Source organism: Aythya fuligula, chromosome 8, assembly GCF_009819795.1.
Source record: "Aythya fuligula isolate bAytFul2 chromosome 8, bAytFul2.pri, whole genome shotgun sequence".
Taxonomy (NCBI): domain Eukaryota; kingdom Metazoa; phylum Chordata; class Aves; order Anseriformes; family Anatidae; genus Aythya; species Aythya fuligula.
In genome coordinates this window covers 21,023,616-21,045,124 of record NC_045566.1, presented here as the reverse complement: position 1 = coordinate 21,045,124, position 21,509 = coordinate 21,023,616, and the positions used below count along the sequence as shown (strand labels likewise).

The following is a 21,509-nucleotide window of genomic DNA, read 5'->3' as shown; positions in this document are numbered from 1 at the left end:
TCCCAGTGTTTATTCATAGTAACATGCAATAGTATTGCAAACAGAACAGTTTAATCTCTACTTCAACAGTTGGAAAGGCTGTACTTGTGTTCTCTGACAATCTTTTAGAAGCTTAAGAATGCATACAGCATAAAAATCTCACTCACAAGTTTGCCAGGTGTGGTAGAGGACTTGAACTCCTCGGAATAAATCATTTCTTCATTAATTGTACTCTGATCTGGGCTTTCTATGGGCCCATGGCCCATAGTCTCTGATGGGACAGACTCAGCAGCTGGACTGCCAAGATCTTCTGGGACAGAGCTTTCACTGTTCAGACGAGAGCAAGAAGGCACTGGAGACTCTTCTTCACTGGCTGTTTCTGAGGTAGAATAATGAGAAAAGACAAACCACTTCAGAACTTCCACCGACTTAAATGCCTTCAGACAAACTGTTGCCTGCGTATAAAGCAGGAACTGCTACCAACACATCAAACTGGTGTTATTTCACTCACCTACACACCAAGAGAGGAACATCTAGCATCAACAAGCATGTTTACCAAAAAAAACAAAAACAAAAACAAACAAACAAAAAAAAAACCCATGATTTAAGACTACCAAACAGTCTTAGCGCTTGCTGAATGTCTAAAACAAAGTTTTTCAGGATATTCTAACATTTTCCAGACAACATACTCCAAAAAGATTATTATTAGGGAAACCTGTCCTTCCAGTTGCCCATACAACAGCAAGAGTCACTATTAGTCTGAAGAAGTCATGGTGGAGCATATAATCTGCAAGTCAGATCTTGAATTTAGAATTGATTGCTTCCTTTACAGTAGTTGCAGAAAACATTTTAATGTTATGATTTCATCATGAGTCTCTCAAATGGCAACAAGTAAAATAATAAGTTGGGTTTTCAATATTCCTGTTTACTAAATTCCGCAGGAGTCACAGCATTATGGAAGCAGCCATGGAGAACTATTTAATATTTGAGCAACAGCTGGGGAGACAAATTTCTCTTTCTAAAGGAGGACCATGCTCCAATGCTTACTGGTAGGTACTGGTAATACAAAGTAGTGTATTTTTTTCATCCAAGCCTCTGCCTTCAGCATAAGGAGTTTTTGCTCATTGGAACTTACTGACTCACACACATAACATCTTTAAGCTGTCTTACAGATGCCTAAAATCCACATGGCTTTTCAGTAACAAGGGTAATAGGAAATAATTCTGAATTCCTTTTGCACACTGCTTTCTATAGTGGGAAAAATATATTATTTTAAGAACAACCCCTAAAGTTTTATTACCTTCTCCCACTGCAATCTGGTTCTCTGTAGTTCATAATGAAGGTACAGTCTACTTAAAACAGAATAATAAAGCTGTAGCTCCCCAAATCTGGGAACATTTTTCTTATAATAGCATCACTTATACTAATTACAGAAGTATTTGTTTTGAAAAAAAAAAATAAAAAAAGAAATAGACTCCAAATTGTATGTAGAAACACCTGGCTGGCCTTTGCTGCACCGCATGCTTAAGAAGGTACACAACAAAGGAGGAATACCCATATAACTAAGGTCTAAAATAGGTTTAAAAAGAACAAGGCAGGAGATGACATTAAAGAGTGCAGAAATCAAGAGAACCACCACCACCACCAGATCAAAAAAGGCAGGAAGTGGAAACCTAAGCAATCGTGTCAGATTGTTTTACTCTTGTCATTTGCATCAGTTCTCCTCCACTTCCTATTACCTTTGGGCTCAGTTCTCTGATCCCCCAGTTCTTTCTTGGCTACTTTGTTTTTAAGCAACTCTTTGTCCCAGGCAGCCAGAGCCTGCTTTTCTATCCGCCGTATTTCGGCTTCCTCTGCATCTAGGCGGCGTTTCCACTCCAGCAATTCTTCAGCATGTTGTCGACGCTGCATCAGCTTCTGTTCTCGCTTAGTTAGGAACCTGACAGACAGAGCAGAAGACAATGGAAAAGCAGTCGACCACAGGCAAAGATCCCAACAGCCAGAAGCTCTACGGCCACAATCCCCAGAATTTTAGCTGTTCAGATTGTTTCCTAGGGTGATATCCATACTAATAACTATGTTCTAGACTTCTGATATGTGCTGCTTGGGAAAGAATCAAAAAATATTTTTTTCCTGTAAAACTGCTGCTTAGATTTTAAGAATCTTCAACATCATTAAAAGTGCTACTAAATACTCAGTAAAATGAACAGGGGCAGTTCCCAGTTTTAGAACATGAGAAGTACCTGTGGCATTAGACTGGAACCCTCAAGAAAGCAGTGACTGTTTGAAAAATGAACCTTTCTTTTTGCTAATTCCAATGACAGAGAAAAATATTGTAGCCCCAACTGCCCCACAGTTCTTTCTAAATACATAATTATAAGAGAAGGTGTTCCTGTATTAATAATCCTCCTGAAGGATTTGCTGGAATTACTGGAGCTTTTATCCTTCTTCCTTTGAGTATCATCTCTGGATTGCCACACTTGGAATGTTAATTGTTAGTTGACAGCATAAAGAGCATAAGGATGCAGGACTGTTCTTCCCAGCTACTAACAGATCTGGCTACTAATTTAAAACTAAGAGAAAATAAGAACATTGTGCTGAAAATTTGCAATATTTTTTCTTTGTGACAAAGATTTCTCAAGACATCCATGAAGCCTCAGAAATGAGGAACTTGTGAGTTTGAATAGGTCTGTGTGCATGTACTAATTCTCTTTGCCAACCACTGAACAGAAGCATCCCTGGGCTTACTTCTAAATATTGAAGTTAGCGAGAAAATAACATTCAACCTTTAAGATAGGAGCTAGAAGCAACTTCAACATCAGCTACATGTACTTCCTCTCCCATGCCAAGTCTAGAGAAGACTGTATATCAATCCTTTCAGCTCTTGCAGTCAAATTCTTAATGCATCACAGAATCACTCTTCAGAAAATAGATGATTTGCCAGATAGAGAGTTTTCAAATCAGTACAGAAGGTGTGGTGCCTGAAAATGCAGTCTTCAAAGTCCTGTGATATTTCTCTTTGAAAGTGCCTTTATAATTTGCCATTTTTAATACAACCTAAATACTTAGCATCAAAGTTTTCAAGCTGCAAAGCAGTTACTAATTTTTGCTTTTTGATCTCCTATGTTTCAAACAATCCTCTTATATAGAGGGACTGCAGTGAACAACTGGGTAATCTGCAGGTCTCACCTGCTGAGGGACTTTTCCTATTTACTCGCTTAGTGTTGCTCAATTTGTTCCCTGGAAAAGTGAGCTGGCAGTTCATCAGAAAGATTAAGATTCAGATGAGTCCTCCTCTAAGACAGATTCAGATCAGGTGGAAAAAGGTGATGATGTGAAGATAAAAGTTTCAGAAGCCAGTAAGACATGCCCACAGATCCTCTTTACTGTAGTCAAAGCAAGGATAAATGGAAAGCAGAAGCACCTCACAGACTGTCTGGAATACCTGCCACCTTTCAGTTCACAGGTGCTATGATTTCATGTATTATTTTATCACCTGCTGTAGATAAACATCAAACATTGTCTACTCTTAGGGAAAACTGACAGATTTATATCACCAAATCTAGATTATCAATGATAATTGCACTATAAACATGACACATCATGGTTGTCGATGATGTCTTTAACCAGCACTATCAGATTTATCAGCTTTTACTTTCAGTTACACATCAGTTCCAATTAGTCGAGCAGATCATATATTTGGAACTTGTTATGTAGGTCATTACTACAGCAATGATCTCAATGCAAAAGGCACCTTCTTCCTTCACTAGTTGTTTCATTTCATTAAAATATCTGGGTCTTTACGGCTGGCCAGATCTTGAGAAAGGCAAGTCCGGTTGGAATAAAATCAAAGAGAAAGGCTGGAATAAATGGATTCAAAAGAGCAAGATTCCTCAACAGCAAACGTCAAATGAATTAACCCAGAAGGCCACAAGCGGGAGCAGAATTAACTAAATGACCATAAAACTAATCACCATACAAACACTAACTAATAACAGACTACCAGTCAGTCAAAAGGAATGTTAAGAGAGAGAAAGAAAATTCCAACATTCATCCTTTAGGAAGAAGCAGATTAAAGCAGCGTGGCTAAAGATGCAGACCCTTTTATAACCCTGAGGTATAAAAGGTCAGAACCACAAGGCAGCGTGTGTATTGCCTTAGTATTCACTACAATCTAGAGGGTTCCAGTTGTAACACCAAGGGTATCCATTCATCCTCACCAGAAGGGGTACCTTCGGGGGGGGGAAGGCAAAAAATACATCATGTATTTACAAGGCAGGAAATCTAGATGAGCAAGGAGGAAGCAGAAGCACTCACGTTACATCATACAACGTGATTTTCAAAGTCTAACTATTTCTCTGGTGCTAAGGTCCAACATTTTATCTGCCCATTCCAGAAGTGTTAACCTGTGCTCGTACTGCATTTATGCCCAACGTACACTGAGTTTAAGGTCAAACTAGGCAGTTCAGCAGCTATTCTGAAAAAGACAGTGGGAGCAAAGTGAACTGTCTGCTACTCAGAACACAGTAGGAATAATAAGAGGTTAATCTGGAAACAGTAAAGTGTCAAAAAATGTTCACTGATGTATCTGGTGAAGAACTTCTTGACTTCTTAGGACTGAACAGAGCATGCTCTATCAAAGAGTCTATCACTTGAGAAAGGTACAGTTACCTGACCAATTGGTTGTAGATATACAGCTGGAATTTGGGGTGGAGGTTGGGAAAACAGACACTGAGAGAGGCCCAGTGGTGAGACGTAAAGACAGAGAAGAAGTAGTGAACAGGAGAGCAGTGTCTACAAAATAAGGAGGAAGAGTTTAAAACTAAGCAAAAAAAGGCAGAAAGAATGAGAAAAGGACAGCATCTAGCAAAGAACTTTTAAATTAATTGCATTTAACCTAACATCTCAGATAGAAAAACTATACATTGTTATGCAGAAGGTAATAGAACACATACACTTGTGCATAAGTTAGAACACTTCATTTTCTGTTAGTCAAAGGCATGCTACTTTCACATCACTGTGTTTTTCCTTAAATTTAGGAAGGACTTTTATTACTCTGATGCAAACTTGACATGCACCTATTGAAATCTCAACCCAAGCTTTTTACAACTTTTGATAATTCTAACCCTTGACAGAGAGCATTGTGAGCACTGAACAGAATGCTGGGTTTGCAATATATACAGCTTTGCTAGTCTGCAACTGAAAACACGTCCATTCATCCAGTGAAACCTCAGTGAAACTATTGCTCCAAAGGTAAGCACCAGTGGAAGGCCAAAAAAAAAGATGAAATAATTTATTTCAAAAACAAGCAAATCCAGAAGTCTGAACTATACCTGTAACTCGACTTTCAGATGCTATTTTGACCCTGTGATAGAATGTAGACGTGGTCTCAAAATACTCACATACTGCCTCTTTCATCTGAGATGCTAACTGCAGACAGATAATGCCTACCCTTTAAAAAAATCTACATAAACTTAACACTGTGATGAAAACGATTTTTCCAAATGAAAGACTTTTAAGCTAACTAATTTATACTGAAATACCATGCTCCATATAGCTCTGTAGCAACTACAACACAGGGTAGCCAGCATATTAAGGAAAGCAAAAGCAAGTGAGCATTTAATCAGTCCTTCTGTTGTACAGATTGTCATTAAAGCTGCATATGCAAGAAAAGCAAGGGCAGACGGGTTAATTCTCTTTGACAGAGCATGCTCCTGTTCACATGCAGGCTACGCAGGTTCATGAATAAAATCAAAACACAACTCTTTTGTTCCCCTTTTAGCAGAAAAGCTGTGTTAAAGACGCCTCATAGGTAAGGATTTTCCCTTTGCTACAGAGTACGGCAAGTCCAGCTCAGCAAGGTTTCCCAGTTCGTTTCTCTAGTCCTCTTTAGTCATCATTCAACTTCTTTTCTTTTGTAGTATCATGCAATCTGATCATTTCTCTTCAGAACGGACAGCTTCCTATCATTACAGCCTAAGCAAATGTCTTACTCAACTATGTTATTCTTTTGTATTTTATAAATAAGGACACAAAAATAAGGTACCAAGTTGGCACTGCTTTTCAATCAATAAGTGCTGCTATCAAGAACGCCTCTAAAATGCTTGAAAAAGTTATACAGTCAATAAGACTGAGGTTCTAGGGAATTATTTATGTTTACAAAAAATACTACGTCCTCTGACCATATACAGCAATCAGACAAAACCATAAAAAACGCATGACCACATGCATTGCATCACATGTACATACAAAATCCACTTATTCTTCCTCAAAGCACTTGTTTCAGCTAAAATCCCAACATACACCTTTTGTAAAGCATACGCTGGGTGAGCAATATTTTAGACTTAGAATTAAAATGTTTTTAAGGGTAAAACATACTTTGTATCTACTACAATCCTTTGTAGTACTAGGGACAATTATTTACTAATATGCAATTCTTACTGGAATTGTACGTGTTGCTTAGGATCAAAGGTACATTGAAAAAATAAGATTTCAAAACTGATATTGACTAAAAGGGTACCTGATAAAAAGTGGCAAATCTTGAATACAAAAACATATTTATCATCTCTTACAGGATTAATATCAAAATTCATAACCTGTAATTTGGTTTTGAAAAAAAAAAGAAAAAAAGAAAAAACATGACAAAGATCACCCATATGAACTAAAATGTAGTGACCTACCTTGGTTACAAGTTCAGAAAAATTGTTTAAGAAATGACTATTACTTGTATTAACTGGCACAGGTCAGACTAAGAAGGGGTTAGTCTCAAATAAGAATTTAGAGATTCAAACTAATGAGCACATGCTGCTAAATATTTTAAGATGTTTAAAGCAGACAAAGTAATTCCTGCACTGAAAAGATGCAGAAACAATTTATTTGATTCAAAACAATTTAACAGGTGAAATCAACAGATTCCATCTTAATTTCCAGACCCAGGAATTGCACATATACTTGATTATTTCTTCTGAAGACTAACAGATGTTTTCAACATTTTTTCCAACCTGTGGACCACGTAGGAAAAAAAAGAGAGGTCTTATTAACTGCCTTTCTGAGTCACACACATATTCCCTGACTTTCTGTGAACCAGAACTCAAACTCAGTTACCAGTTTTTCCACAAGACCATCATTATTGACTATCACTATTTGTAACTCATGCTTCAATGCCATACAAATTGACACTAATTCCATAGTCTCGTTCCCTGCATTTTTTTCCTTTAAAATAAAAGGGAAAAGGGGAAATACAAGATATAGGTACCATCATGATCATTTGACTTCAGGTATTTCATTGCAAGAGGAACTCTGACTAGATGTACCATTAAGCCAAAGTCAGCTCAAGTTCCTTGTATGTACAAATGTCATAGTCTCTTCAATTTATATGCATTTACTGACTCAATTTGAATCTTTGTAGTAGTGAAAAAAAATGTATCCTATGAAACACTCTCTTCAAAGATTACTACAGTTCTAGTAATGCTTATAATCAGCTATTTTTCAGGCAACTCAGATCAAACTGTGTCTTATATCTATACCTCTGTAGTCTTTCTGATGGCCACTTTTAGTGCAGATACTGGCCAAACCACTTTTTTAATTAAAATAGTAAACTTTTGTAAAAGAAAAGGAAGCTTAAGTTACTTTTCGTCCATTCTGCTGCGCATTTTTTTAAGTTTCTGCATGATGCTACTGGTCTCACTGCTGGAGATTGAGATTGGGGAAGGGCTGCGTGTTTCTGCATCAGTTGGAAGTGGGCTGGAACCATTGCTCTGTTTGATGTCATCCTCACTGTGAAGCTCCTGCAATTAAATGTTAAAAACAAAACAAAACACAACATTAGGAGTATAAAAAATATGGTAGAATAACTTTCCGAACTGTGTTAATCAATCTCACTTCTCAGATCATCAAACAATACATCAAATAATACTTCAGGTAAGTCTGTACACCTGCAGATATTATCTTTATTCTCCAGCTTCATTTCATTTGCCACCATTTTTAGTAGTCCCCTTGTCACCATAATTTAAGTTCTCCCTTACTTGCAACTAGAACAAAAAATCCCAGAAGAATTCAGTTAACCAAACAGAAAATCGATTCTTACTCTATTACTATTACTAAGCTTCCATCTCCAAAATTTTCTAAGAAGTCAGCCAGTTATCAAACCCTGTCCTGATATCTCAAAGATGTAAGCAACTTAGTTCAATAACACAAACACACAAAGCAGCAAGTGTGAGCTTTAGAGCTTGTATTTTAGTTCTTCGGGGTCTGATAACTAATCAAATGGAATTAGAGCCTGAGACCACCAGCTACCACCCAGTTAAAAGAAAAAACCTGAGACTTTTGGAAATGTGTTTCCTTTAACAACAGTTTGAAGAAATTAAACAACTAAAATTGCTGAGATGTACAGGATGAGACGGTCTGGGGGAGATAAATGCTTCCAAACAATAGGTCCAATTTAGTACTTTCTAAGCTTGTAGCTGAAGTCAAATACCAACTGCAAAGCCAAAGAGGGAGGACTCCAGTTTCTGTACTGAACACTTACCAGCTTGTTTTCTCCTGCAGATTTTAATTTTTCCTGCAGTTTCATCGTAGTCTGACGGATTCGTTCTATCTCCGCCTGCTGTTTAAGGATCAGCTGTCTCTCCTTCCGAGCAGCCTTGTTAGCCTCTTGAAGACGCTTAATTTCTGCCTTTTAGGTATAAAAGATTAAGCAAAAGAACTGTGACATACAGCTCTTGAACACATTCTGAAGCTGTCAGTGTCCATGATACGGGATTACTGAAATTACGTGAAGTTAGCTAGCCTGCAGCTTAAGCAGCGGAGAATAGAAGACCAATTAATACATCCAAATCTCAACCTGTGAGATTACTGATACAGAAGGACCCTTTAAAACAATGTGTTAAATACTACCAAGAAGTAGATACAACATATGGTTGAGAAATACTGCTAGTTTCCTATCCAAAAACCTGGCACGTCATTTTCTCAATTGTCAACTTGTACAATGTCCAAAGCAATTAATGACCACACAGAGGTATCGACAGGATTTTCCTAGAGGGCATCAATTACCTTTTCCTGCTGTAACCTCAGCAGCAGACCACGCTGCCTCTTTCGAATAGGGGGCATCTTATCATCCTCTCCCTTGTCTCGCAAATGCCTGAAAAAGACAAAAGGACACCTAGGTCATTAACTTATAATCATTTGTCAGGCCCACAATGATAAACAGTTGGAATCAAGTATCTGGTGGGAAATGTCTCTGGTCTTCCTCTCATACTAAGAGAGCGATCGTCACAAAGCATTACTGATTAAGTCCGGTCACCACTGTTTAGGAGTATCTCTAGGTTACTTCAGAAAGCATTTCAGGATAAAGATACTTAAGGTTGGAAACAAATCATTAATGACAACACATACCCAGATTCATGAAATTGCACCTGAGTCAACTAAAGAGCAAATAAAATCATTAAAAATTAAAAAAAAAAAAAGCAAATAAAATCATAACCAAACCAGGTGATAGTAAAATCATAACCAGGTAATAGTTTTATACATTCTTGAATTAAGACTTGTAGAGCAATGGATAAGAAATACCTTCTCTAACTAAGAACAAACATTGGATGTTCTACTGTTTCCATGAAATTCTTGTATCAAGCCATGTTCAGTGTAAACATCAAAGCACACTTACAAACTGGGTTCTTCTCTTTTCAAGTGATAGTAACATTTACACAGATTACAGATGTCAGAAGTTCAACCACTGATATTAACGAGGGAGGAGTGGGGTAGAAGCAAAGCATCACAAAAAAAATTAAGTATAAGAAAATGGTCAGTTAGCATCAAGGTATATTCAGCACTATCTTACTTCTTCTGATGTTCCAGCCAAGCTAATTCAGCTTTTGTCTTTTCTTTCAGAGCCTTCTCCCGGAGCCGAAGTAGTGAGGACTGATGAGCTGCTCGCATTTCCTCCTCTTTCATGTACTGCCTTACCATCTCCATGGTAAATTTAGAGAAACTGTCCTGTCCCCCTGAGAATGGCATGCTTAGCTCCTGAAAGGCAAGACAAATTTGGCATGATTTAATAACAGAAATTCCAAAGCATTTTTCAATTACAAACTGTGTGCACATGTACACACTTAGATACAAAAAGGGAAGCTTTTTTTTTCTCCTTTCTAAGCTTTTGTAGACCAGCTTTTTCTGCACTGCCTATGTAACAGCTTTGGGATGTCCTCTCATGGGGCAGAGAGAAGCATCCTCTTGCACCTCCTAGCTGTGAGTAGGCAAGGCAGAAGAATTCATCCATTGGGCTTTTGTAACATCCCTCAAAAAAATCACTCCTCTGCTCCAAAGCCACAAGAGAACAGGTAGAGGCCTGGATGGACTGTTCCACAATACAAATCATCTCACTTGTACAACACTAACATCCAGAATGGTCACACAACTTTGTTTTCAGATGCTCAAGGAACCAAAGTTTGTAACACACAAGCAACAAAGAACAGCTCACCAAGCTCACCAGCATGACTGAACTGGGATGGTTAATTTACCTTAGCTGTGGTTGATTGACCTACCTTGATGGATGACAGAGCTGTTTTTTCTGGGGAGACTTCCTCATCAGAATCATCACGACTACCCCGTTTCTTCTCCAAGTTAATTCTACGATGACTCTCTGAGGGCAGCAGAGACCGAAAAGACTTCTCTTCAATCTCATCCTCTGTCATGGACTCATCAAATTTCAGGGAATACTCTGTTGCAACTGAAGCAGAATCTGAGGAAGAAATCACAGAAGTGGGTTAATGCTCAGGTATGTACCACGAAGGTCATTTTACTCTATCTCAACCCAGTAAATTTGTGAGGGGTAAGGGCAGGAAAGACAGAAAAGACTAATGCAGAAAAAAAGATTTTTGGAAGAGTGACCTTGAGTTAGAGGACATAATACTGTTATCTAGCCTAAAAAGACTTAATAAAATCCTGTATACAGGTATAAACACATTTTTGAGGCTCCTGAAACATCTGGTGTTCAGCTTGTTTATTCAGCATGTGAACCATGTGAACATCTGGTTACAGAAAAAAGCAGAATAGCCCACAGACTCCATTGCTCTGATTTGCAAAATTTCAAAAGATTCCAATCTCACTGTGCCGTCCTCTGTTTAAGAGGCTACCAATTCACCTGGGGCTCAGCTTTCTTTATGCATATTCCCTCATTTATTTCAGAAACTAATTCTGAAACAGCACCTGCTTTCCCCCCCACCCTTACCACCTTCAGATTCATCACATGCAAATACTGCTAACCTTTTTCATCTGGCAGGGATAAAATACTATCACTCGGCAAGGAATCATCCACACCAGTATGAGCCTGCTCTTCAATACTGCTAGTTATCTTTTCACGACGGGAAAGTTTTTTCTCGTTCTCCTTAGAAGATGGAACAGAAGGACTCTCTTGGCGGCTGCTGGTGCTACTGTTTGATCAAGAAATATTTTTTTAAATTAAGATATTACTTTGTACATTTCAAAATATTTAATTAAAGACAAGGCAAATGTCAGTAGGGATATAAATCTTTGAGTTCTGGAATCTAAGACTGGTTTACCTGCTGAAGGTCTAAGACCCCCTTTACCTCTTTAAAAAAACAAAACAACACTTGAAGGAAACATCTCAAATACCACTTTGCAAGTATTTTCACAAACAATATTTCTTATTTATAGCACAAACAAAACAAATGAAAAAACATGTAATCTAATCTGTTCTCACCTCCGATCATGAACCTTTGATCTTGAGGATTCAGAATAACTATCAAACAGTGGTGAGTAAGTCTGTTTGGAGTCACCCATCTCCTCTTTACCTTGTGACATGGCACCAGATTCACATTTCCTAAGAAATAAAAATGGTTTTGGTAAATCTGTGTTGTCTTAAAGAAAAAGATAGTTTCCATATACTTTTATCAGAAGAAGGAACAAACAGCTAGAACTTATGAAAAGACCACTTAAAACCTTAGAGAAGTTAAAACATCCCATATACTTAAATACTTAAAGCACCTTTTTCCTACTCTTTTATATAGACTTTCAGAGAATTGGTTAGCATCTCACTTTTGGGGTACACTATTAAGGTTATAAAGATGGAATTTAAGTTTTCTTAAATGCTCACTTAATGTGACATCTTAGAGTTTTCTTCAAGAGTAAGTTAAGCAAAAACTAACAAATCTTACTTCCCCATTCCCAAGATGTGAAACATTTGGTAAAACCTGTTTGTATCAGTTCGGGCTCTCAGTTGTTTCACGAACTCCGAGTGATGCTGCCGTTGGTGGTCAAATAACGTGGTGACTGGAGCAGCTGGAGCACTTACAGTGTCTGAGATCTGGGTTCGAGCTAACTCTATCATCTGAGTAGAGTAAAAAACAGAGGAATATAATGAGCTTCTCAACATCAAGATGTTTTTGAAAAAAACAGTCATTCTTGCAGGCAATTCACTGATTTGTTGAATGAACATGTAAATGTTTTGAGATGGTTGTAATTACATACATGTCAGTCTTGGTTGGAAGAGGTGCATATTGCTTTATAGATCCATATTCTTTAACTTATGGGGAGCAGGATTGTTAATATGAAACTAAGATATGTGATGCAAGACACCAATGATTATATCTTATTCTCATCAAGTTAACCAAACTGTTCACTACACTGATCTTCACAGAGCAAAGCAAGAATGCAAAGCAAATCAAAAAGAAAGCAAAGGCCTAATTATAACTAATTTTTAAAAACATGCCGGAAACAACATTTTCATTTGCATTAGAAAGTGCATCTTATCCCAAAAGTCGGAAATATTATTTCCCCTCAAAAGGGAACAACAAATGTAAATTCCAACATCATGCAAACTACCAGGTCTAAAATTGGCTGCCTTACATCAACAGATAGCCATAAATCTTGCTTTTCTAATGAGATCTGCATGTGAAATAGATACAGGAGCAAACTTGATGGGAGGATGAGAGTATAATGCTTACAAATTAAAGATGTTATGTTCACTATAACCACTCAGTCCTGGAAGAACAAACTGCTGAATGGTTAGTAGTTAACTGGAAGATTGTAAGAAACGCGAGCAGGGATTTAAGGCTGCCGACCAAATTCCAAATATTGATACCAGAAAAGCTCCTTTAAAGTCCTATGATTTGGCATGTTATGAAAGCGAAGAAGCTATACCAAACAGAGAATAACTGAGAGGCAAAACAGTATTTGAACTAATACTAAAATTAAAACAACTTTTTGTTTCAGTCAAGATCTCACCTCACGGTGAGCTGCATCTGTAGTGAGAAGTGCAGTTTCTGCCTGCTTGGCTGCAACCTTGCACGTGGGCTCTTGCAGCACATCTACGGCCTCCTGCCGTGACTGGACAAGATGTTGTAGTGACTCTGCATGGACCTGTGCAGAAAACACAAATTTCAGCCTGTCAAAATTTTCTGTCTATAATATGTACTGGTTTATTTCTCAAAGCTTGGAAAAAAAAAAAAAAAAAACAACTTTGAAATTTGCCCCAGGAAGGATTATTAGTATTTAAGATATATTAAACCCCTTCACCATTTTAATATGTTCAGAGCTTCAGATTAATAATACTCATAGGCACAGATTTACTTACAGCATTTTGCCTTTTACACACTCCACATTTTTTGAAGGGCAGCATTACCTGAGCTGCCTTCTGCCTTGCCTCTTCCAGTTGTCTCTGACTTTCTAAAGCTTCTTGTTCAGCTTTGATTTTCAAAAGAGCTAAGTCCCTTTCATGGCGCTGCTGCTGTGCCTACGGACCAGGGAAAAAAAAAGTTTTAAGCACTGAAGGTAAATGTAAAGAATCTTTTTGCCTTAGCCACTTGCTGCAACTACCGTTGTTAAATCTTCTTTACTGGTGCCTTTTCTGTTAAAGTCAAATTTTTATCCTATTGACTGACCTTCTCCCTTTTAAGTAGACAGTTAACTATGCACAGTCCTCCTACTCTTCCGCCATAGCATAGAAAAGATTTATGAAACCAACTAATTCAACAAACTAAAACAAGCAATCTTGTCAGCATAAGGAAATTTCATCCAAACCCATCCTTTTAATGGAATACGACAAATGATCCAGCCTAACAATCACAACGCATGGCATCAGTGATGGGGCTTTGAGCAACATGAGCTTGTGGAAGGTATCCCTGCCCTTGACAGGGGGTTGGAGCCGGATGACCTTTAAGGTTGCTTCCAACACAGACCACTCTATGATTAGGATGCAGCATCAAACCCAGTAAATAGTCAGATCTTTATTTTATTGATGTATACAACCGAAGCAGCGCTTCTAGCTAATGGTATATTAACGACATTTTGTACAGTCACCAGTTCTTTGGTGTCAACATAAATACAAAAGTAAACACATTAATCCTAAAAAATGGACCTCACCAAAGATGCTTGAGTATGCCCATTAGGATTTTTCTGCATTGACAACAAAAGCACAATTCAACCTAATTTGATTATTTTCTCACAAAATATATATATAAAAAAAAAGGAATGTTAATACAAGGAAGTATTTTTCCACTACCTTTAGAATCTGAGCCAAAGAAACGCTCTCCTGCTGGGCAAGTGATATGCCTCGTACACGTTCTACATCTGAAAGCTGTCGGACAGACTCCTCGATGGCACTGAGGTAGTTCAATTCTGCCGACAAACGGTGCTGAAGACCAGCAGGGGAGAAGCGCATACATCCTGCAGGACAGGACTCAACAGTCAGCCTCCATAGGACTTCAGTCCCCCACATCATAAAGAGCAAAAACATAACAGCTCTGGAATTAGCATGGCTTTAACAGAAGAACTCACCGCTCGCTGAGGCTGCTCCTGCTGCAGGCCTACTAGCTCCCAGACTCAAGTCAGAGAAGGCTAGGTTAGGCTTCAGCCCCGATGTTGCACTTCCAGAAAAGCCAGCAGGTGACTTGGCTCTTTCTGCTGTATTGCCTATAGAATCAAACTGCAACAATTTTTGGGAACCTGGAGATGGGGAAGAAGTTGGTGTCTTCTGGGATCTTCCCTTGTCCGAGAAACTGACAGAGAAATCAAGATAGAAAGAAGTCAGTATTCTCTTAAGTCCAGTTATTTGATGACAAACCAAGCTCTTTCCTTTATACACACTGAACAGAACTATGCAAAAGGCCTCTTCTTTTTAGATCGCACAGGCCCAGTCTGCTTTTTACTTATCTGTTTCGAGAATTTGGGTAAGGAACTTTTTAAGTGCAGGAAATCAGGCTAATATTTGATATCAGAATATCATGAGCAGCATTTTGAAAAAGCACAGTTTTATCAGTATGCTGATGGTAACCTATGCTGACAGATAAGCCACTGCCCCGTGTCTTGATCTCTTTTACCAACGTGCAATGAAATGCTGGAAGGCCAAAACTTGACTTACAGAGTCATTAAAAATTCTACTGTAGCATTTCTTGTTAATAGAAAATTAAATATCTCACTTTCAAACATATAGAAAATGATTCAGGCACTTCTGAAATTTACTATTCTGATTTTATTAAGCCAAGAAGGGTTAATAGTGGATGCTTAAATCCCTTAGGAAGACATTTAGTTTTACATACTTGGTACATCCTAAGAGGGCAAAGAACCTTTCAAACGAAATACTACCAGTGAAAGCCACTAATGTTAAGTCAATACCTCAGAACCATTCTATATTCACAGAGAGTGAAAGACCATGATCTGTTGCTTTTTAGAAAAACATGCAGTGAAAACTACACTGCGTGTATTTCATAACTGTCTTCATTGCACAATTAGCAAAAAAACAAACCACATTCATAACCCGACAGAGGATGCAACAGGAAAATTAGTAAATTTTTCTTCCTGTACACTCTTTCCTGAGATGCAGTTCATCTCTTAAAGCATCAGCTCACAGAACTTGATAGACTTATGCACACGTTAGAGCGTCCATCTTACTAACATTTGATTGTTTCTGTTACTTCCCTTTTATATCTAAACACAGTTATTTTTGGTAGCATGCCATAACACAACCCATCCTAGTTGTACTCACATACAGTCTTACAAGGTTTGTATTACCTCAGCAGGGAATGTCCCGATAAATTTTCTAATGTGCTGTCTGTATCTGGGTTCTGCTCATGATCTTTATTAGAAATTCTACTACTCGATAAGGACTTCTTTGCTTGTTGGGATCCCCGCTCTAATTCAGATGGCATTTTATCTTCTTCTGGAAAGTGGTGAGAACTTCCATGGTAAGATTCCAACCCTAAGAATGAACAAGGTTGTCAAAAAAATTATATTTAGTATTTTAAGTATGAATATTCTAGCCAACAGGAGCCCCAAAACAAATAATTGAGAACTTTCTCCCACATCCCCCACTTAAAGATGCCTTTGAGTTACAAGTATGCAAATCCAACAAGCAAGAAATGTAAATTCGACAGCTTCCTACAGGAAATTAAGTTCTCTTCTGCATATTGCATCCACTGTTAAAAAAAATATATCACTCAGCTTTCACTTCAACACACTATCAGTTTAAACACAGAAAACAGACATTTGAGTTCTTCAGTACTGATAATTAAAGCCTACCTTTCTTTTGGTAAGCTAGAGAATTTTGAGAAAATAGGAAACAAAGGTAATCGAGAACACCCAATCTTATTTTTTGATTCTTTTATTGATTTTAAAACCTAGCTTTTCCTTATATTACCCACTTTTTATATAGGAAGAGTGTAGCAAATCTCAAGTTTCTTTATGCTTTTGTAAAATGTACAATTTACTGTAGAAAAGAGTGTATTTATTTCTACAGTGTATAATTCATGCACTGAAGAAAACTGTGATCCAAAGATGAAGCATACAGGCAAAATCCATAAACGTGGCTGTAACCCCAATTTCTCAGCACCCTATTAGAATTTCCTCAATACAGAGTCTGAAAACATTTGCCACAATATATTAAAGTATAAAACTAACTAATTTGTTAGAAAGCTGGATTAGGAGGAGAAAAAGTTCACTATTGTTTATAACCTTCTGGCTATTTACTTTCACACAAGTACTTTTTAAGGTAAGAGAAGAAAAAGTCGAGAAAATTTAGGAAAGAAATACTAGTTGAATAAATAAATCATCCTATCAGTGATAGATTTTGGTTTCTGGACACAAAGACGGGCCACGATTTCCATACCAAGAAAACCTTAAAACCTTTCTCAAAAACATTAATATCCTACAGCCAAGTGCTGCACTTACGTTCCTTTTTTCCCCTCTTTTTAGAGGAAGCAGATGAGCGAGAGGATGCTGCAGATCTTGGTCCAGATGAATGCTGAGAAGCAAGCTCTACAGATCGAGATTCATGGGGAGACTTTCTACTAGAAAGTTCTTCCTGAATGCTTGAATTACTGCTGCCAGCAACACTAAAAAGAAACACATTAACAGTGATTAACTAAAGACTTTGAAGTCCTCCCCATTACACTGTGTACAAGAAGTTTGAGAGAAAGGACTAAAACTGCACTAAACGGCTCATCTTGAAAAGCATAGATTCTGAAATTAATAACTATGACATTCAAGGAATTAGGAATTTTGACATGATATTCAACACGCTGAAATAGACTTCCAATAATATGATCAGTAAAGAATGGGTAACAACCATCTCTTCCAATGCAGACTCTTAAAAGCTATTTGACTACTGACTTGGACAACACAAGAATGATTTTGACTATTACCGCATCTTTGGGCGCTTAAAAATAAAGATTAACAGCACATACACACTATGTGTGGTCTTCCCAAAGGTGCACAAAAGATGCAAGTGTATCTCATTACAAAACAGAAGATTCATGAAGCCACATGAATCCAGCAGCAAGCCACTAAACACAGAAAGTCTAAGATTAACAGTCTTCCGATTTTAGTCTGAAGAAAAGGGCTTAAAAAGTTCTTACAGCCCATTTATGTATCCATATCCTGTATTACTAAAACTAACAGTAATTATAGGCTCTTTCTGAAATTACAAACTAGCGGATGTATTTTAACACTTTCAAATCTTACCTCTCATATAGGTTTTACAAACACTAACCACTTGAGCATCCTAACAGCCACAGAAGTTGGAGAACTGATTTTCACCTGACTACAAAGGGTCAGAACACTGCTGAATGCTACATGCCAGACTAAGGAAAGAATAAAGAACATCAGGCAAAGATCAGAAGCACACGACTCTAACCTTTGTGTCTAAAAGCTGTGCTGTCTGCTGAATTAACTGCAAGATCCTAAGGAAAAACCTGACCACTTTGAGTAGTGTTACCATACAGCGTATCAGAAAAGCTGTGCAGCATATGAAACACATTTTGAGTTCTCTTAAATTCTGCATTTTGATTTTTTTTTTCCAGGAAGTCTAACATAGTTACCTGAGGTCACGTGCAATCTTTTTGTCTGTTAAAGTGCCACTTCCCTGAGATGAAGCAAAATCATCTTCATAAGAAACAACACTTTCTGGAGGGCTCATGGCAGGCAGCAAAGGGCGCAGAAGGGAAGAGCCTCCATTTGACCTTTCATCAAACACTAGTAGGGACAAAGAGAATGGAAGAGACAGAAATAATACTGAATGCAACATCCATCAAACAGGTAATAAAGCCGCAGAAGTTAAAATGCCTCCAATTACAATGAGTTAGAAATGCTTCCTTTCAAAAACAAGAAAGTTCATGAGAACAACAGTAGAGATATCCCATGGAAGCTTTAACACAAAACAGGCAGTCTTCCTCTTTTGATAAATTACTGAGTACTCCACTTCATTAACACACTCCTGATAAAATATTTTTGAAGAGGTAACTGCTTGAGAGTGCAGTCATCTGCAGAAAATTTAAATGCAATCATATTTAAGGGCCATTAAAAAAATCAAGGAAAAAAAAATTAACTTCTCAAAACCCATTCACTCCTCAAAACAAGGAACTGACGGTAAGAGAACGGTACTGAAAATGAAAAAGATTGTACAAGGAAATGAAAAAGTCAATGAAGCACACTGCAGGAGACTTTTGTAAAGTATGCCTTAACACATCAACACCTGTGCTTGTTTAAGTACCAATACACTAAAATCTTAAGATTACAGGAGTTTTAATTCATTAAGAGTGAATGGGTCACACTACTTTTAGACATTTATCAAAAAACTCATATGAACAATGATGCAAAATAAAGTTCATACCCTTCACCCACAGAAGTTACAAGTTTTTAATAATCCACCACAAGGTGCGTGTAGCGAGACCTCCAAATATAATGCAAGCACTCATGTTTATGCCACTAAGTAAGTGCTGCATAAAGCATGCATTTCATCTTTCTGCCTTAAATTAAATAAGAAAGACAACAGGAAGATATGTTAATTCCAGATGATCTCAAGTGCCTACATAATTGGAGGATGCACATTCCCAACCAGAGGCTCTGTTCTCCTTTGCAGCTCCGTTTACTCACACAATAAAGAAACCTAAAGCCATAAATGGCAGGACTATTTTCTTCAACACCACAAGGGCCTTTCGACTTCTATTTATTTATAACCTTACCAGGTTAGGAACTGGGAAGATGGTATGAGATACACCTTAGTCAAAAAAAAATCTTAAAAGAACGGTATTTGTACAGAGTAGAGATAAACAGTTGGAAAAGACACAGATAAGTGGCTCATGGCAAGGAGACTTTAGGTAGGCTTGTAGAAGTGAACTGTTTGGTACTGCATGGAGTAAAGCTAAGCATGGTAAAACACCGATTTCCAAACTTAATCTGAGCAATTTAGATTCAGTATGCAATTTTGGATACAGTAAATGTAAAATTGCCATTTACAGTTCTGTAACTATGAGAGTCCTTAACACATACAATCCAACATATGAATATGAATTAATGACTGATTTGGAAATGCACAAAAATCAAACACAATCTCAAAAAAAAAAAAAAAAGGGGGGGGGGAAATGGATCATTTATCCTCCAAAAGTTAAGCGAGAAAACATCATGCAGACTGAGGTTTGATGCATCTCAAAACTCATTCCCTAGCTGTGAATTAACAAATGTATGGACTAGAACTGAAAATAGTAATTCAAAAGACCTTTGAATAATTCTTCCTTTTTTCTCCTTACCCTTTCCATGAAGCTGATAGCTTTTCGCAAAGATGTTGATGACGCTGTGTGGGCTTCCCTTCGCTAGTTCTTCCCACGGCCCCTTGCTGTGCACGCCACTTGTCTGAGTGTAAAGCGGCAAATACTTCTCAGCTTCTTTCTGAAATTCCTTTATGGGTTCAAAAGCATTTCTCTCCCGAACACAGAAATCCGTCTCTTTCAATGCCTCCAGCATCTTCAGCGGCAGCTGTTTGTGCTGGCCTCCTTCCTCCTCGGAGAGGCTTCCATCGCTCAGGAGGGGCCCTTCGCTGATGGAGTCTATGCTGGACTCTTGAGGAATCACAGCTTTGTTCTGCCCGTAAGCCTGGTTTTCACGGCCCAGGGAGTCGGTCTGTCTCTTGGACAAATGTCCCAGTAGCCCCTCGTGCCGGTGACCAGCAGGGGACCTCATTCCCAGGCTGACTGCAGCAGTATGAGGCCTGATGGTCTCAGGGAGCTTCTTAAATTCACTAAGGTTGCCTACCCCAGGAAGGTTGTCATCAAAGGCTGTGTGAGACATACAGGTACCCAGCATTTTTTGGATTCTGGCTGAAAAAGCGTCTTCATTTTCCTCTCTCACAGGAGGACTCACAGCCTTTGCCCACCGTCCATCGTCCTGGTTTTCTTGCATAAATTCATGGTCAGAGTTCCACATGGTGCCATAATTGATACCAGCCCCGGCCAACTTCTTGGCTTCGCTCTCAATTCGGCTAGAAAGGGAAGCAGCTGTAGCTTTCAAAGCCTCAATCCGATCTAATTTGCTCTTATATTGGCTAGCAGTAGGTTTTCCTAAGAGATTTTGCTGTGCAGCAGCTGAATTCATGTACGGCTGAGACATCAAGGTCAGTGAGCCCACAGGGGTTGCATGGCTTCTCCTGCCTGCCAACATTGCATCACATTCCTTTGACAAAAGGCCCATCTGCTCCAGAGTCCAGTGCTGGGAGCAAGGGCCTCCACTTGAGCCCATGAGACCTTGTGGGTGGACTCTTGGGCTCAACCTGTCTGGCTGTACCCAGGGAGGCTCCATCAAGTCACTTCTGAAATGAAAAAAATGCTTAAGTTGATGACTTACAAGTATTGTTATTTTAGATGAAAGTCTCGTTGTCACAAATTTATTTTCTACAAATTCTTTCTGGGAATCAGAGGGGCAGGAAACAGAACAGAAAGCAGTTGCACAGAATGTTATAAAAAGCAGAGCACCTTCCAAATTTGAAATGCTGTTTATGGCGTAATGTGTGTTTTAGAGATGTAACAAGCAGAAGGTTTTCATAATCAGCAGCAACCCTTTTCCAAAAGTTTCCTGACTTCCTAAAGGAGGAAACTTCTAATTTTTTCCCCTCATCCACATGGGATTTCTTAGCCCTAGTCTTCGCCCTCCAGTTGTACTCAGTCCACGTTTCACTGGAGCTGTTCACACTGTTGCTTACATGACATGGTGAACACTTAGAAAGGACTGGAAATGCACACATGTTTGAAGTG

The 21,509-nt window shown here is 38.3% G+C and overlaps 1 protein-coding gene across 7 annotated transcripts in view; it reads right to left on the bottom strand.

Moving 5' to 3' along the window:
* CEP350 (centrosomal protein 350) overlaps positions 1-21,509 on the bottom strand; it is a 67,532-nt gene that overhangs the window by 20,341 nt on the left and 25,682 nt on the right. For 3 of the 7 annotated variants that reach the window (XM_032192094.1, XM_032192093.1, XM_032192095.1), the window contains exons 12-30: positions 20,013-21,067; positions 18,306-18,459; positions 17,158-17,321; positions 16,003-16,189; positions 14,770-14,990; positions 14,495-14,658; positions 13,568-13,726; positions 13,219-13,353; positions 12,186-12,322; positions 11,696-11,815; positions 11,239-11,405; positions 10,518-10,714; positions 9,815-9,999; positions 9,031-9,118; positions 8,507-8,653; positions 7,609-7,766; positions 4,651-4,773; positions 1,719-1,918; positions 147-358 (exon numbers count right to left, since the gene is read on the bottom strand). In XM_032192094.1, coding sequence (XP_032047985.1) covers positions 147-358; positions 1,719-1,918; positions 4,651-4,773; positions 7,609-7,766; positions 8,507-8,653; positions 9,031-9,118; positions 9,815-9,999; positions 10,518-10,714; positions 11,239-11,405; positions 11,696-11,815; positions 12,186-12,322; positions 13,219-13,353; positions 13,568-13,726; positions 14,495-14,658; positions 14,770-14,990; positions 16,003-16,189; positions 17,158-17,321; positions 18,306-18,459; positions 20,013-21,067 — 3,973 coding nt within the window. The remainder of the gene's footprint in view (positions 1-146; positions 359-1,718; positions 1,919-4,650; positions 4,774-7,608; positions 7,767-8,506; positions 8,654-9,030; positions 9,119-9,814; positions 10,000-10,517; positions 10,715-11,238; positions 11,406-11,695; positions 11,816-12,185; positions 12,323-13,218; positions 13,354-13,567; positions 13,727-14,494; positions 14,659-14,769; positions 14,991-16,002; positions 16,190-17,157; positions 17,322-18,305; positions 18,460-20,012; positions 21,068-21,509) is intronic. The other 4 variants (XM_032192099.1, XM_032192100.1, XM_032192096.1 and 1 more) reach the window with 3 other exon arrangements.